We start from the raw sequence: 14733 nt of genomic DNA on the forward strand, positions 1-14733 counted from the left end.
GTTTTGAGTTGTCACAAAGGATGTACAGCGCAGTGAACTGGCTGTTGTATTTTATTGATTTAGCACAAAGAGGATGTAGAAATGTTTATTTGGCGGGATGGGAATGTGGAGAGGTCAACCATTCAGTCTCAGTCAGTCTCAAAGCTGACTTTATTTTCACTTTATTCTGTTAAAGAATAGACGGTTCCTCCTTTTATTGAAGCTAATGTGATCGACCCAGAAGATACCTGAACAATAAGACCTGCAGGGATTTTGAGCTCCCAGGTGGAAAGTGATGTGATCCTAATTGGTGTGGTGTTATTCAGCTTACACATAGGAGGTGATTCTTATCTTTACTTATGTTTCACTTACACCAGCCTATGGGATTATAGAGAGAGATAAAACTGATTATAATGTGTTGATTGCTGAGGTTGTCTATAGGACAGTGGGTCCTCTATATGACCTGAACTCATAATGTCCAGCTTACTGTAAGACTTTACAATGTGGACAGTGTGTTCCTGGTGCCACTGACCGTTATTGAATCCCGGTGGGGAAACTGTATTATACGATGGTGACCTAGTTCTGTTTCTTTTGTCGCTCAGTAGGGCTTCAGCGGATCACATCTGACTCTCCTACTCAATGTCTTTTAAAGTATCAACAATGCTTACATTAGCTGCCCTTAGCCTTAACTGTTTAAACTAAAAAAACTTGCCGCCTCTAAAATAAGCCATCACTAGCAGCTTGTACTAACAAAGGAGCTCCCACTACAGTGTTGTTTAGAGCTCATCTGAGTCAGTACATCAGCCTTCTGTTTACAGTGTGCCCATGATTAAGATGATATACACTTGGACATCACACGTCTGTTTTGTTTTGTAGTGCAGCAATCTGGTCACTGAAATAGGCAGCATCATTCATGTGGAATTTACACAAAAGAAATGTAGAGATGGACAGTAGCAAAGAGATGGGAGATTGGACCTCACTTGTGATGAAAGAAATCACTGTCATTTGGGTTGTACATAAGCAGAGTTAGAAGTACTCAAGACTTTGTGTTTGAGTAAAAGTAGCAGTACCACAGTGTAAAAATACTATTAGAAGGGTCAAGTAAAAGTACAAACATGTTGGCATCAAGTTCTACTTCTAAACAGTAGCACAAGGACACACTTCATGATATTTATCTACCACATATTCATTTATTACTGTGTCCATGTTCAATGTTGCAGCTTGTAATAGTAGGGCTCATTACCTCCGCCAAGGAGGTTATGTTTTTGTTGGCACTGGTTTGTCTGTTTGTCTGTCTGTGTGCAAGATAACTCAAAAAGTTATGGATGGATTTGGATGAAAATTTCAGGAAATGTTGATACTGGCACAAGGAACAAATGATTAAATTTTGGTGGTGATCGGGGGGGGCACGGAGATCCACTGATCTGTCTTGGTGGAGGTCTCTTCTAGAAAAGTACTCGGAGAGCGCAGACCTCTGCCAAGGCAGATCAGTGGCCCCCCCACCCCCAATCACCACCAAAATTTAATCATTTGTTCCTTGTGCCAGTATCAACATTTCCTGAAATTTTCATTCAAATCCAGGGCACTGATCTGCGCTCTCCGAGTGCTTCTAGTTTTACTTATTGTATGTACTGTTGGGTAGTTTAATCTGTAAAGATACATTATCATTCATTCATTCATTATCTGAACCCGCTTTATTCTCACTAAGGTCGTGGGGGTCGCTGGAGCCTATCCCAGCTGCTTATGGGATAAGGTGGGGTACATCCTGGACATGTCGCCAGTTCATCACAGGGCTGACATATAGAGACAAACAACCAATCAGTCTCACATTCACACCTATGGACAATTTAGATTAAGTGATTAACCTACCAGTGCAAGTGTTTGAATGGTGGGAGGAAGCCAGAGCACCTGGAGAGAACCCATGCAGACACAGGGAGGACATGCAAACTCCACACAGAAAGGTCCCACCCCCATCGACTGGTGTTGGGATCAAACCCAGAACCTTCTTTCTGTGATTCATGAGTGCTATCCACTGCACCACCATGTCATAAATTATCATTTAACATTTCAATTTTATTTTATATTTATAATTGGAATCTGCTACATTACTATAATTACTTATAATAAATGTTATAGCATTAAAAAGTGCAATATTTAGCTCTGAAATGCATTTTGGTAATAGAGCAAAAGTAGCAGAAAGTAAAATCCAGTACTTTAAAGGTTCTGTGTTACATTTCACCACTGAAGTTGAGTGTCATTCTGGAGATTTTGGAAGTTGGAAATATTTCATCAGAATTCCGTCACAGGGGAAGTACCCAGTTTGCATTTTGTACAACTTGTTCTAAGGTTTCTCAAGTGAAAATGCATGTGCAAGTTGGTTGTTCATGTTGGAGTTGTGTTTGGATGATGAAGATGGGCAGTGGGAGGCAGGACACCTGTTAGGTTTGAATGACAGTTCACTTAGGATAAAGCTGCTGAACTGCACTCACACAGGCTTCTATTGATCTGTTAGTGCTTTCACCATCTCTCTCTGCGCTCTCTGTCACTTTACTCTCCATCTTCCTCTCTGAGTGGCCTTAACCTTTTGCTTTCTTCTCTTCTCTCTTCCTACTCTTCATTTAGCCTCCACTCCCATCTTTCCGCTTTCTCTCTTCCTTCCCTCCCATTTGTGTCATCTCTCTGAGCCATTGCTCTGTTTGTGCAGCCAGCAGCCTTGTAACCAGCGCAGGAAGATAAATCAGACCAAACTAGTGTCTCTGTTTAGGTTTTGAGATTCAGTCCAAGGCTGTTCCGGCAGGCAACGTTATCCTCTGTAGGTCTTTATCCACATTCAAATGGTTTCATTATTGTTCAGTTTATACTATTTCTTCAGGGCAATACTGATTAATACTGAATGATCAATATTTGGAGAGCCTTATATACATCTGCTGTAAAAATTACACTCTTGCTGTAAAATTTTTTGAATTATGTGCCATTTATCTTAAATTGCTGGAAATTAATCAAGTCCAAGCCAATAAGATTTTGCCAATATTTTGTGAAATTTAATTATCAACTAGATGATTTATTATACAGAAAATGTAAAGTAACAGTGAAAGATAAATAAATATTTATTTATTCTCATTTCCCTTGTGTAACCAACCAGACAGTGCTGTGGATGAGACATTGCTCAAGACCATAAAGTGGTGAATCAAAGATGTTGGCAGGTCCACTCCAGCCAAAGTGAAGCTTTTTTTAAATTTATTTATTTATGATGCAGATAAATTGCTCAGTATATCCAAATATTCAGTTTTTCTCCCAGTCTGATCAAGAAGTCTTCATATTTGAGAATCTGCAGCCTGGAAAAATTACCTGATTATCAGAACATGTTTTTTTTCTGATTAGCTAATGGATGAAATAAATGTTGATATTTCAATACAACAGAAAATTGCCATTGTTATAAAGTACAGGTTTTAATTAATGTAGCCTCTTACATTGAGTGTGTTGTGAAACTTTATCTAAATGTATCAAAAAAATCTTTAAAAGTAACTATAAGATGATATATACTAGTAATAAGATTAAAGAATTGCTGCATTTCTGTCTGGCTGGATGCACTTCAGAATATTGTAGTGCTTCTACCCTTGGGTCTTTCTTGATCATGTTCCCTGATCCAAACAGTTATTGAGTTATTATTACAAATGGTTAAGACCAAGCATCAAATAAACACTTGGAGCTATCTATCTTCCTTGAATAGATCAGCTATGCCAGCCTGTAGTTGATGCATCTAAATCATGATAGGTGAAGCAGATGGGTGATGAGTCAGATACAGGATAAGGGCACAGTGCTGCGTCCATCTTTTCATGACTGGGCTACTGGCGTGATGCCCTACATATGGTCTCAGGAGGCAGTGGGAGGATGGCACACCCACACACACACAGCAATGGCCACTGCCTCGCCACCTCCACCTTCCTCCCCTCTCAACGCATCTGTCATCACTTTGCTTGTTCAGCTAACAAGCTGGCACTGCTGGACCACATCTGACTCATGTCTGCAGACCCATCGCCCACCACACACCAACACACACTGTCCATCTTCATTTGCCTCACATACACACCTTGAAAAATCCCACCCACACAATCCAGGAGAAGCACTCTGTCTTTCAGCGTCTGGTTAAACTGATCCTTTTCTTACTTTTCGCTGGAGGCAAAAGGAACTCTGTTATTGCTCAGTTAGTGCAGCGCTACCATAGATCTACTGCTGAATGCAGAAGTTTAACAAGGAATGGAAAGAAACTTTAGTGTGTTGTGTGTGGGCTGTAAATGGATAACTTGACATCTAGTGCTGCAGTGATGTAGATAATGAGGGAACTGAGGTCGTACTTTTTGCTGATAAAAAAATTGTTTTTTAACTACAATTTTTGTTATCTAAAACTGATTAAATATATTTTTTCATCCTCACTGTCACTCGATGTGTTTGTTAATTAAATGATTTACATAAAATCTATCGGGTCAAAATATACAAAATGACTTAATGGTTTTAGTCTATTGTCTGTCTACTTTGAAGATGTTAGTTACTTGAGTAAAGTGTAATAGGGATGTTTTTCTAATTACACTAAAGACAAATAACATTTAGTTGCTGCAAATTTAGAATGACTTCATTTTTTTTTTTTTTTTTTTTACTTTCTTCTCTTTCACTGTCTCTGAGTTCTCTTCAATGACCCTTTCACTAATGCACATTTCCTGTGCCAGGTCATCGTGTCAATAGTTGATACATTTAGTTTGACTGGACAAATCTCCTGCTAATGCTACTAAAGTATCAAAAATACTTAGATCTTAAAATCACAGACACCAACACAATCTGAAGAAAATATTAGTAAGAGAAAACAATTGATATGAAGCTATTTTCTAGGATGAACATACTAGGAATGAGTGTAGTAAGGTTGAAAATTGAAATTGTGACTTCACACTTAATTATGCAGCCCTCTGGCATGTACTGTACATCAAGTCAAAGTGTTATAATGCCTGGGTAAGTGGTAGCATAAGTTGAAAACACTGCTCTGCAAAAATAATGATGAGGTGAACACATTTGTCAGACAGAGCAGATGTTTTCTTGTTATTTCCATCTCATTCAGTCTTGTCTTCTCTCCCTCCTCAGTGTTTGTTTCACCATCACTTACTGCCGTTCAGCTGAGGGCTTATAACTGTGTACTGCAAATTCCTACACGTCTGCAGATTTTCATTTGAATGAAGTACTTAGTTGTCAGCAAACACACACATTCTTGCATGCAAATGCTTAAACAGAGATATTAGAAATCTGGCAAATAAGCCCACAATGCTTTCTTTACATGCATATTTAATCTTAAGCATACACAAATCTTTTCCTCTCACACACACACACTGAAGAGTTGCACTACTTGACACTGTATCTCGTCTCTTTGGCAGACACGCCCTGCAGCTGAATGTGATCGCCACACAGCAGCTCCTCAGTTTGGCCCAGCAGATGCACCACCTCGAGGCCTTCATTCACATCTCCACTGCCTATGCAAACTGCAACCGCAAACACATTGATGAGGTCATCTACCCACCACCCGTCGAGCCTAAGAAACTCATCGAGTCTCTTGAGTGAGTGGATAAGCCTTGGTTTTTACGTCTCCACGTGTGGGAACCACCTTATAAGTATTACATAAGAATGACTGAATGTGAGAAGATGTGTGTCTGCCACACCTGTGAAGTCTAATGTTTTATTGATGACTCAAGCTGTCACCATAATGAGTTTATGCCAAATTACATACAAGTAAGTTTGCAGTTCACCACATGAAGAACAGCTGTTTATTTGCATTGAACACAGGCACACATTAATGAAAAATGTATTTCTATTTGTGTTTTAGGTACATTTGTAAATATAAGAAATGTCTTAGAAAGTATATTATTGAAACATACAAAGAAATTCCAAATAATGATAGATATCAGTAAGTATTCAACACCTCAAGATGAAGGAATGTAAGTCAAATCAAATGTGACATTTTTTAGAATTATCTTCACGTTTATCCAAAAAATATTTGCAATCAATGCAAATAATTGTGTTGTGATTGTGTAGATGATTAAAAAACTTGCCTAAACGGTGAGAAAATGTAATGAGCAGCTATCCTGACTGTTTGCTGTCTCAGTGCTCAGTACCGTCCATGCTCTGACTGTCCTTAATTCCTGACTTTAGATGGATGGATGATGGCATTGTGCGTGACATCACACCGCGGCTTATCGGCGACAGGCCTAACACGTACACCTACACCAAAGCCCTGGCTGAGTACGTGGTGCAGCAGGAGCAAGATAAACTCAACATCGGCATCGTCAGACCCTCTATAGTTGGAGCCAGCTGGCAGGAGCCTTTCCCTGTGAGTCTGCTTCACATTCCCTGTCTTCCATCTTAAAGTGCTGTATAATCAGTGCATGCTGTTAGATGCCATTGTATATCCATAGATGATTAACCCTAGTAGAGACGTGTATTTTCTTTAATCTGTATAGAAGCCTCACAATGGGACAGACTGAAATATTCAGCTTATTTTGCAGACTGTGGTTAATGTTCATCAAAAGATTTGATGCTCATCAATGACTCAGTCACAAATTCTAGATCCCATGCTCATAATGGTCCTGCTGTGAAGTAGAAGTAAAAGGGAATGGAAATGGCATAGCATAGCCAACGATTTATTGCGCTCCTGTGGGTTTAATCTTAAATGGCCCAGGATTTAGGGCAAATGTTTTGTGAATGTCTCAGGTAAACAACTCAGGTCCTGAGCCCTGAGGATAACCAAACAACTGTTGGAAATCTAGAGCACCTAGGATGAGAATTAGGATGGCATAAATATCACACACTGAGAGTGCAGAAAGTTCATATAAAGGCTACCCCAAAGGTTTGGTTAGGATCTTAGAGACTGAATGTTGATTGGTGCAACACTTCATATTTAAGCTGCTTTCAGACTGGCAGATGCTGCAGGCACACTCACTCCTTCAGTATTTGCATTTCACTGAGGTGAAGATTTCAGCTGTGTCAGTGACTGGAAATGTTTTCCAAATATTCAGTCAAATTCAAGAAAGGGGATGAATCCATAATTAGGCAACTTTATCTTTTCAAGTCAGTAACAATGGATGATTCAGCCTTTTAAATGTATTATTGACTAAATTTGAATTAATGGAAAATGATGAGATACTTGATGTTGTTCATTACCTTCTCATACCAAAAAATTGGACTTGTATTGGCTAAGAAAGGATGCTTAATTTAAAAATGGAAAAAAACAAAACAAAACAAAAAACACAGGAGTGCTTGTTTATCCTGTCCCTGGATATGTAGGCCTTGTGTTTGTGTCTTGTGGCTCTGACTGCAGTTTCCTGGCTCTGTGCTCAGCCTTCAGTTGTTGTAAGCCTGGCCTGGCTACGACTCTTCAAAAGGCCTCACTCACGCTTGGCCATGCAATCGTCCTGGCAGCCCATGCCAGCAGGCACTGTGAGGCCAGGGGATGTGTTTGCATATTTATGTATTTGTGTTTATGTGCACTTGGTTTACAAACTACACAGAATGTAATACCCATGTAAGTTCATCATTTTGTGACTCCATTTTAAAGAAATCCCTCATTTAACCAATGCAAACACAAAATCCCAGTTCAAACATTTATGTCCCAGTCAAACATGCCAGGGCGGCATCCACAGCTCGGAGCCCGAAAAACACCTTTGGTCTGTTCGTCTACTATGCACTTTAGCATCAGACAGAGTATATTATTAGATTCAAGACAAGCATCAGCCTTGACCGCATAATGGGCTCCAGTCCCACACATTGGAAGCTGCAGTGGTCTATAACCAGTAGTTTCATCTATTTTTAATGGAGTCTAATTGAAGTCGACAATCACTGCCACCATGCCTGCCCTGTTCTCCCACCACAGGAAGTAACATGACCCTGAACAGCTGATAACAGCTTACATACACACAAACGCGTTCATGTCGCTGTTGAGATCTATAACCTCATGTCTAAACTCTTGTAGCTATAAACAGCAATTCACTGTGAGGAAAACATTCTACTAACACGCATTTCCTCTGCTCTCATTACTCAGGGTTGGATCGACAACTTCAATGGGCCAAGTGGTGTCTTTATTGCTGTAAGTACAAAAAAAAGTGTTATTTGTGAATCTTTAGCTTCTGCTTGTAATAAATTGCCATGAAAAAAGATCCTGTTTTATATCAGGCTGGAAAGGGCATCCTGCGCACCATGAGAGCCAACAATGATGCTGTAGCCGACCTGATCCCTGTAGACGTGGTCATCAACCTCACCCTGGCTGCTGGCTGGTACACTGCTGTACACAGGTGTGCACGTGACCCAGAAACCCAGCTAGTTTGTGATCAAGGCACTGAAAGTTTGGTGATTGTGAGACTGTTCATTTAAGAGATAATGAAACAGACAGTATGGCAAGATATTCACTGATCCACATGGAGACAGTCATCTGTCTAAAATTTTTAACTACCCACAATTTCTCATAAGTATTTATTGCTGTTTTGCACCAGAAAGATTGTCTAATTAAATGTGTATTCCATGTATTTTATTTATACACGTCTTAACAGATGGACAAACTGCTGCTCCAAAATGACATGAAAATTGGGTCATGAAAAAGTTTTTTCCTTGTTCACAAATCTTATGCGGTATTTCACCACAAAATGATTTGTTCTACTTGCTTCACCAGAGTTGACTGTGCATTATTTTTCAAACTGGAAACAATGACTGGGAGATGTGTTTTTCACTCCCATATAACGTGAAAAACAGTGAGAGTGAAACGCATTCAGGTAATTATAGATAGATAATTTATCACAAGTGTATCGCGTCTCATAGAAGCTGGTGTTGGTAAAGTGTGATGTTATCCCAGTGCAATGTGATCACATCTGAAAGTTCAAGATATTGATTCAGTTTCAACCTGTGACAACTCTTTAAAGGTCTAAATTTATATGGGTTTTGAACATTATATTGCACATTTGTTTCATAGCTTGCATAGACTAGCTTTTCATGTGTATTTTCTTCGACTACATTTTGACACCTCTTCTCCCACACACCTTTCAGACCTAAAACTGCCCTGGTCTACAACTGCACAACCGGTGGCATCAACCCCTTCCACTGGGGAGAGATTGGTAGGTGCACTCTTTGTTTTCTTTCTTAAGGTAACAAAAACCTGTTCCTGCAGACGGATATTTATAGAGCTGTTTTGCCTGTGGAATCTGACAACCCGCAATAGTGATGTCCTGGTTTGCTTTTATCATCACAAATCAATACTTCAGTGTTGTGACATAATGTCTGTGATGTGAGCAAGATGTGGTCAGTTTTCCTCTGGTGGGCAGCGTCTGCCACCTGCTGGAAACTGGAGAGAGGATTTCAACATTTAAAGGAATTGAGTGAAATTTCATTTATGATTTACTGTAAAAGCAGGTTTTATACATGATGATCTTATTCTTTAGAAGTACAATTAAACAGTTTTTTGTAAAAAAAAAAAAAAAAGTATTTATATATTTTACCGTACACCTTAGATCAACCCTAAATTTAATCCCACACTTCAGCATTATATGTTTGTCTCAGACAATGAAGATGCAGAGATATCTGCATTACACATGATGACCATATTACTTTTTTTTGAGCAATTTAACTGCATTTCATGTTGTTTTAAATATTATATGTCTTCTTACTATTACAGTAGCATGGTTGTACTGATTAAAATAAATATCAACCTTTTCAATTCCTAAATTTTAGAATTCATTGTTAAAACTGTTTTCCATAAAACATATTGTATTCATGAGCAGTCTTGGATATAGTCACTTCTGCATCATTAAAGTTTAATTTTAAAATGTGCATGTATTTGTATAGTATCCTGCCTGCTGATACAAAATTGTGCTGAGCATCTTTTAATATTTGTCACAGTTTGTCCTCGTAATTAAATTGCAAATGACATACAGGAGTAAAAGAGTTTCCATGCCAGTGATCATGAGGGGGATTAGAGGACTGTGCATGTCAGGCTGGCAGGATGACAAGAGACCCCCTCTCTCCTGTTTCCTCTCAGATTAGCAAACGTGCTCCTTTCACCGAGGAAATTGCTACCAGATGGCTCATAGTGGGATTAGGTCTCATCACTGTTATGAAAGTGGAACTGTAGACTCTAATCACACTGGTCTAAATTAGTGCAACAAATGAAGCTAATCTAAAACAAGAGGATCGGTGTGAAGCAAATAACAAAAGAGGACCTATTGGGGGGGGGGGATTCATGCATTTTTCCTTCTCTGCCTTGTTAGTGTCCTCTTTAGCAAAGAATTGTGGGTACTCCAGTACAGCAGAGGCCCCTACCCTGCCTGGTGAGGGTTTGTGGCAATCCTCCCAGCCAAGCTGCAAGGAGCCACACCACAGCTGGCTGTCACCTCAGATCTGGTCATTTTGGCCCCTGTAACCACTACATATCAGTTGCCATGGAAACAAACAGTGCAGGCCTAGTTTGCGCGCTGTGTGTGATGTAATATCTGTAGTCACGTGGCTGCTCTCTGTATCTGTGGATGGCTGCTGCTGGATTCTGGGAGGAGGGGCTGCTTGTGCTGCCCACTGGGGGAAACGATTCTGTAGCTGCTTCTGCCTGAAATTCTCCTGAGAAGCAGAGCTGAAAATCAGGTTATGATTAAGGCCAACTATGGTTCCTGGAAATCATGATCTTGGTATAGAAATCAAAATGTGTCCTCCTATTTCATTGTGGATGTGGATCATAGTGGTCATGTATAACACCCTGATGAACACTGTGTCGCTGTGTGTGGGCTATAACCCAGCTCTATTATAACACATACAACCACTGTCTAGATATTTTAATTTCATCATAAAATGAGCATTTGAATGAAAGTATTTTTCACTTTGTATCATTAAAGAGCCTCCTTGTTTGTGATAAGTTATCTGAATTTTCTTTCCATCCATCATTGTCGAAACTGTACATGTTCTGCAGAGTATCATGTGATGTCGACCTTTAAGAGGAATCCTCTGGAGCAGGCGTTCCGCAGGCCCAACGCCAACATCACCTCCAACTATTTGATCAACCAGTACTGGATCCTGGTCAGCCACAAGTTCCCTGCCCTCATCTACGACCTTTTCCTGCGTCTGTCTGGACAGAAGCCACAGTAAGACCAGCTAACTGTTGTGGTCAAAATTTCAAAATGGGTTTGATTGTGTAGTAACTCCTGGTCCCCATATTTCCCTCTAGGATGATGCGTATCTTTAATCGTCTGCACAAAGCCATCGGTCTGCTGGAGTACTTCAGCAATCAGGACTGGGAATGGAACTCGGAGAACATGAGCATGCTGATGAGCCAGCTAACCCCAGAGGACAGGAAGGTAGATCCATGTGCATGCTTTAAAAACGACAAACCACAGGCCTTCAAACTGGATTGCATTTTTACATTTATCTCATTTAAATGGGTATAATGTTGTAATGTTGTCTGAGACAAGTTCCCTGCCAGAGCATTATGCTTCTCAGCAGCATTAACAATAACAGTCCTGCTCCATCTAGTGGCTGAGAGTGGAATTACAAATGTTTGAATGATGATACAGTTGGTTTTGCCTTTCGTCACAGCTGGTTTCTAATACTCTTTTCACTGTTACAGACCTTTAACTTTGATGTGCGCCAGTTGAACTGGCCTGAGTACATTGAAAACTACTGCATCGGCACCAAGAAGTATGTTCTGAATGAAGATATGTCTGACATCCCTGCTGCCAGACAGCATCTGAGGAAGTAAGTACAGACGAGTGCTCTTGAAAGCAAGTTTTTAATTGCAGTATGTTTTCAATAGATGTTTTATTTACCGTGTGATTCCTTTCCTCCCTGCTGTATTAACCCAGACTGAGGAACATCCGCTACACCTTCAACACCCTGTTGGTGGTTTTCATCTGGAGGGTATTTATTGCTCGCTCCCAGATGGCCAGAAACATCTGGTACTTTGTGGTCAGCCTCTGTTTCAAGTTTCTCTCCTACTTCCGCGCATCCAGCACCTTAACCAACTGAGTCTTCCTCACCGCCTCAATCCAGAGATGGCAGCCCTCATCAGAAACATCTTGGACTCTGTGGACACTCACAAAGGACGCTCCAAATCCTCCTTCAGTGTGAACACAGAGGGCTCTCACCAGGGCTGTGTATGAGTGAAGCACATGGAAAGGAAAAAAAAAGAGGTCTACTAGCCATGAATTCTTTATTTAGTTTGGAAATCTCATCAGTACATACACTGTGACATTAACTGTCACCAACCCCCGTCCAGAAAAAGATGTTCTCATTTATTTTGTACCTACTATTTTCCTCTTAAAGTGGCCAATTATATATGCAACAAGAAGCCTTTTGTGTGACTTCCATTTTCTTTTCCATTCCATCGTTTCCATCCTTCTGAATCTAGGTACATTGCCTTGCCTTGTGATGATTTTTTTCATACTTGAAATGTGGCAGTGCTTCAGTGGAGGAAAATTTCTACAAGATTATTTTGGTCCTGTTTTTTACTGTGAGGATGGCTAAGCCTCTCTTTAATACGCAGATGATTCGGATATCTGTATGTCTTGCTTTATGTGTATCTACTGCCTTTTTAAGATTACACACAAAAACAGTTCATGTGTCTCAAGGCCAATCTAGAATGAGATGGCACTTGACTAATATTAACTCAGATTCTCACCACATAACAACTATACAGGAGCATACAGATCTGCCATCTTTCCTGCTGTTATTTACTATCTTAAATAACTCATCATCATGTCTTTAAATATGGTTTGTTTGAATGCTCATCCACTTTCTGCCTGTTTGTACAGCAGTTTGTATTGAAACTAAGTTTACTACTTTTACATCTTTATACTTGGGTCAAAAGCTAGTCTGATACGTGGTAGACCTTGGCAGTGTAATATATATATATGTATAAATAAGAGTACATCAGAGACAAAGTTTATTTGTATAACAGTATCACATACAGTTGACAGTTAACCAAGCTCCATGTTTTTATCTAATATGAGGGAAAAAGAGACTTTTTTTTTGGTGGGTTGGGTTACAAAAAGCCATCAAATAAGATATTTGGAATTCAAAGTCAGCATTAATATGAGGAAATGCCAAGTGCAACCATGAAAACATTATAATAGGTCCATTAATGTACAAAAAATCTGAAATGAAGAAATCCAAATAATAGTTTTGGTTAAGTCCAGTATTTGTGCTCCACACTGTTGCATTATCACTTTGTGAAGTGCAGGAACCAGGCCTAGGGGTCTGTAGGGAGTGGTGGAGAATGGGGCGGTGGTTTAGTGAAGTAAGGAGCGGAGAAAACAAGCAGGGAAGAGCCATTGCATGTTGACATCTAAGATTTTGTTTTTTTGCCTGAAAATGTAAGTTCTTGAGGCAGGCCTTAGGATCTTTAAAGGTTCGTGAGGTTTGTTTTGTGGGGAGAAGGGTTGTCATTGGCCAAGGCATGAATGGGAGTGTAATTCAGGGATGTTAAGGCTGGTCAAATCGGCAAGTGCTTGTAGAATTCTCCTGTTTATGTTTTTTGTTTTTTGTTTTTTTTTTTTACATTTATGATAAAGAGCTTTTTGATGGTGACGTCATTATGGCTGATGACAATGTTGATTTAAGCTGCAGCTGTAAGGATTTTACCAAGCAGATATGTAAATATCAAAGTACACAACCAAGTACAGAGAATCAATTGACACAATACTTTATGAGATAGAGCAAGAAAGATATTATAAACAAGATGACGTGATGTATTTCTCAGACAGGACCTAAACCACATGGACCAGAGTCTTGCCCTTCTGGTATTTACTGTAGACCTTAAATCCATGTTTGGAAGTTCTGTAAATAGCTGAACATATTATTCTTATAGACTACCAAAAACTGTATTTGACTATTGTTTTGGTTTGTTTGTTTTTTTTTTCTTTGCTTGGTGAGTGTCGGCACTAGATCCACCACAGAGCTTCCTTCAGAGTCTACCAAAAGTGTTAAGTATGCGTGACAGACATGTCTGACTTTGACTAAACAAATTACAAAACTGTGTACAGTGTTGTGTGTGTTGTGAGGCTTGACTCTTGACAACACAAATACCTAACAGTGATGAGCCTATATGGGAGTAAAAGGGATAAACTAAATGCTTATGCAAAGCCCCTATCTGTGGTGTAACCATGGTAACTGTCCTCTTATTTTCAAAGGGGGATTATGAACCAAAATGTCTGCAGCCGTACAGGCCTGTATGATGAGGCGGTTGCATCAGATTTGTCCTTACAGAGCTACAGGGCTATTGCAATGGTGTTGTCATTAATGGAGTTGTTGCTCTTCTGTGTGTCCATCTGACAACAAAGTGCTGTCTTTGCCGTGTCCAAACTGAACGCAGAACACTGTCAGGACAGTGAAGCCCAGGTTGGAGCTACTGTTATTGTAACAGCAACACATAACCGATGAGTCTATCTTTTTTCTTTCTAATGTAATTTGCAAAATGTCTGACCACCTTTTATTCCCTACTCTGACACATCATTCAAATTTGCTTGGCAAAACTGAAATAAAGTAGAGGAGAAAACATGAAAGTGTGCTGCAGTTCATTAAACCCTCTTCCAACCTCTCTATGTGAAAACACTCCTTTCATTTGTGCAATACATAAGAAGTGTTTTCTAGGCTTTATAAAACGCTAGTTGTGCTTCTCAAACTCCTTGTCAGTTTATTTACCCAAATGTCTTATAATAAAAAGGGTATCTCCACCTGCTACAATGGATTTCAACA

At 39.7% G+C, this 14733-nt stretch overlaps 1 protein-coding gene across 1 annotated transcript in view; it reads left to right on the plus strand.

The window, feature by feature from the left end:
- Positions 1-14535, plus strand: part of LOC115429700 (fatty acyl-CoA reductase 1-like) — a 50192-nt gene extending 35657 nt beyond the window's left edge. The window contains exons 4-12 of the mRNA XM_030149367.1: positions 5397-5576; positions 6169-6346; positions 8054-8098; positions 8185-8303; positions 9049-9116; positions 10955-11126; positions 11210-11339; positions 11609-11736; positions 11844-14535. Coding sequence (XP_030005227.1) covers positions 5397-5576; positions 6169-6346; positions 8054-8098; positions 8185-8303; positions 9049-9116; positions 10955-11126; positions 11210-11339; positions 11609-11736; positions 11844-12006 — 1183 coding nt within the window. The 3' untranslated portion in view covers positions 12007-14535. The remainder of the gene's footprint in view (positions 1-5396; positions 5577-6168; positions 6347-8053; positions 8099-8184; positions 8304-9048; positions 9117-10954; positions 11127-11209; positions 11340-11608; positions 11737-11843) is intronic.
- Positions 14536-14733: the final 198 nt, after the last annotated feature.

The sequence above is a fragment of the Sphaeramia orbicularis genome, chromosome 12 (genome assembly GCF_902148855.1).
Source record: "Sphaeramia orbicularis chromosome 12, fSphaOr1.1, whole genome shotgun sequence".
In the NCBI taxonomy this organism is placed as follows: Eukaryota; Metazoa; Chordata; class Actinopteri; order Kurtiformes; family Apogonidae; genus Sphaeramia; species Sphaeramia orbicularis.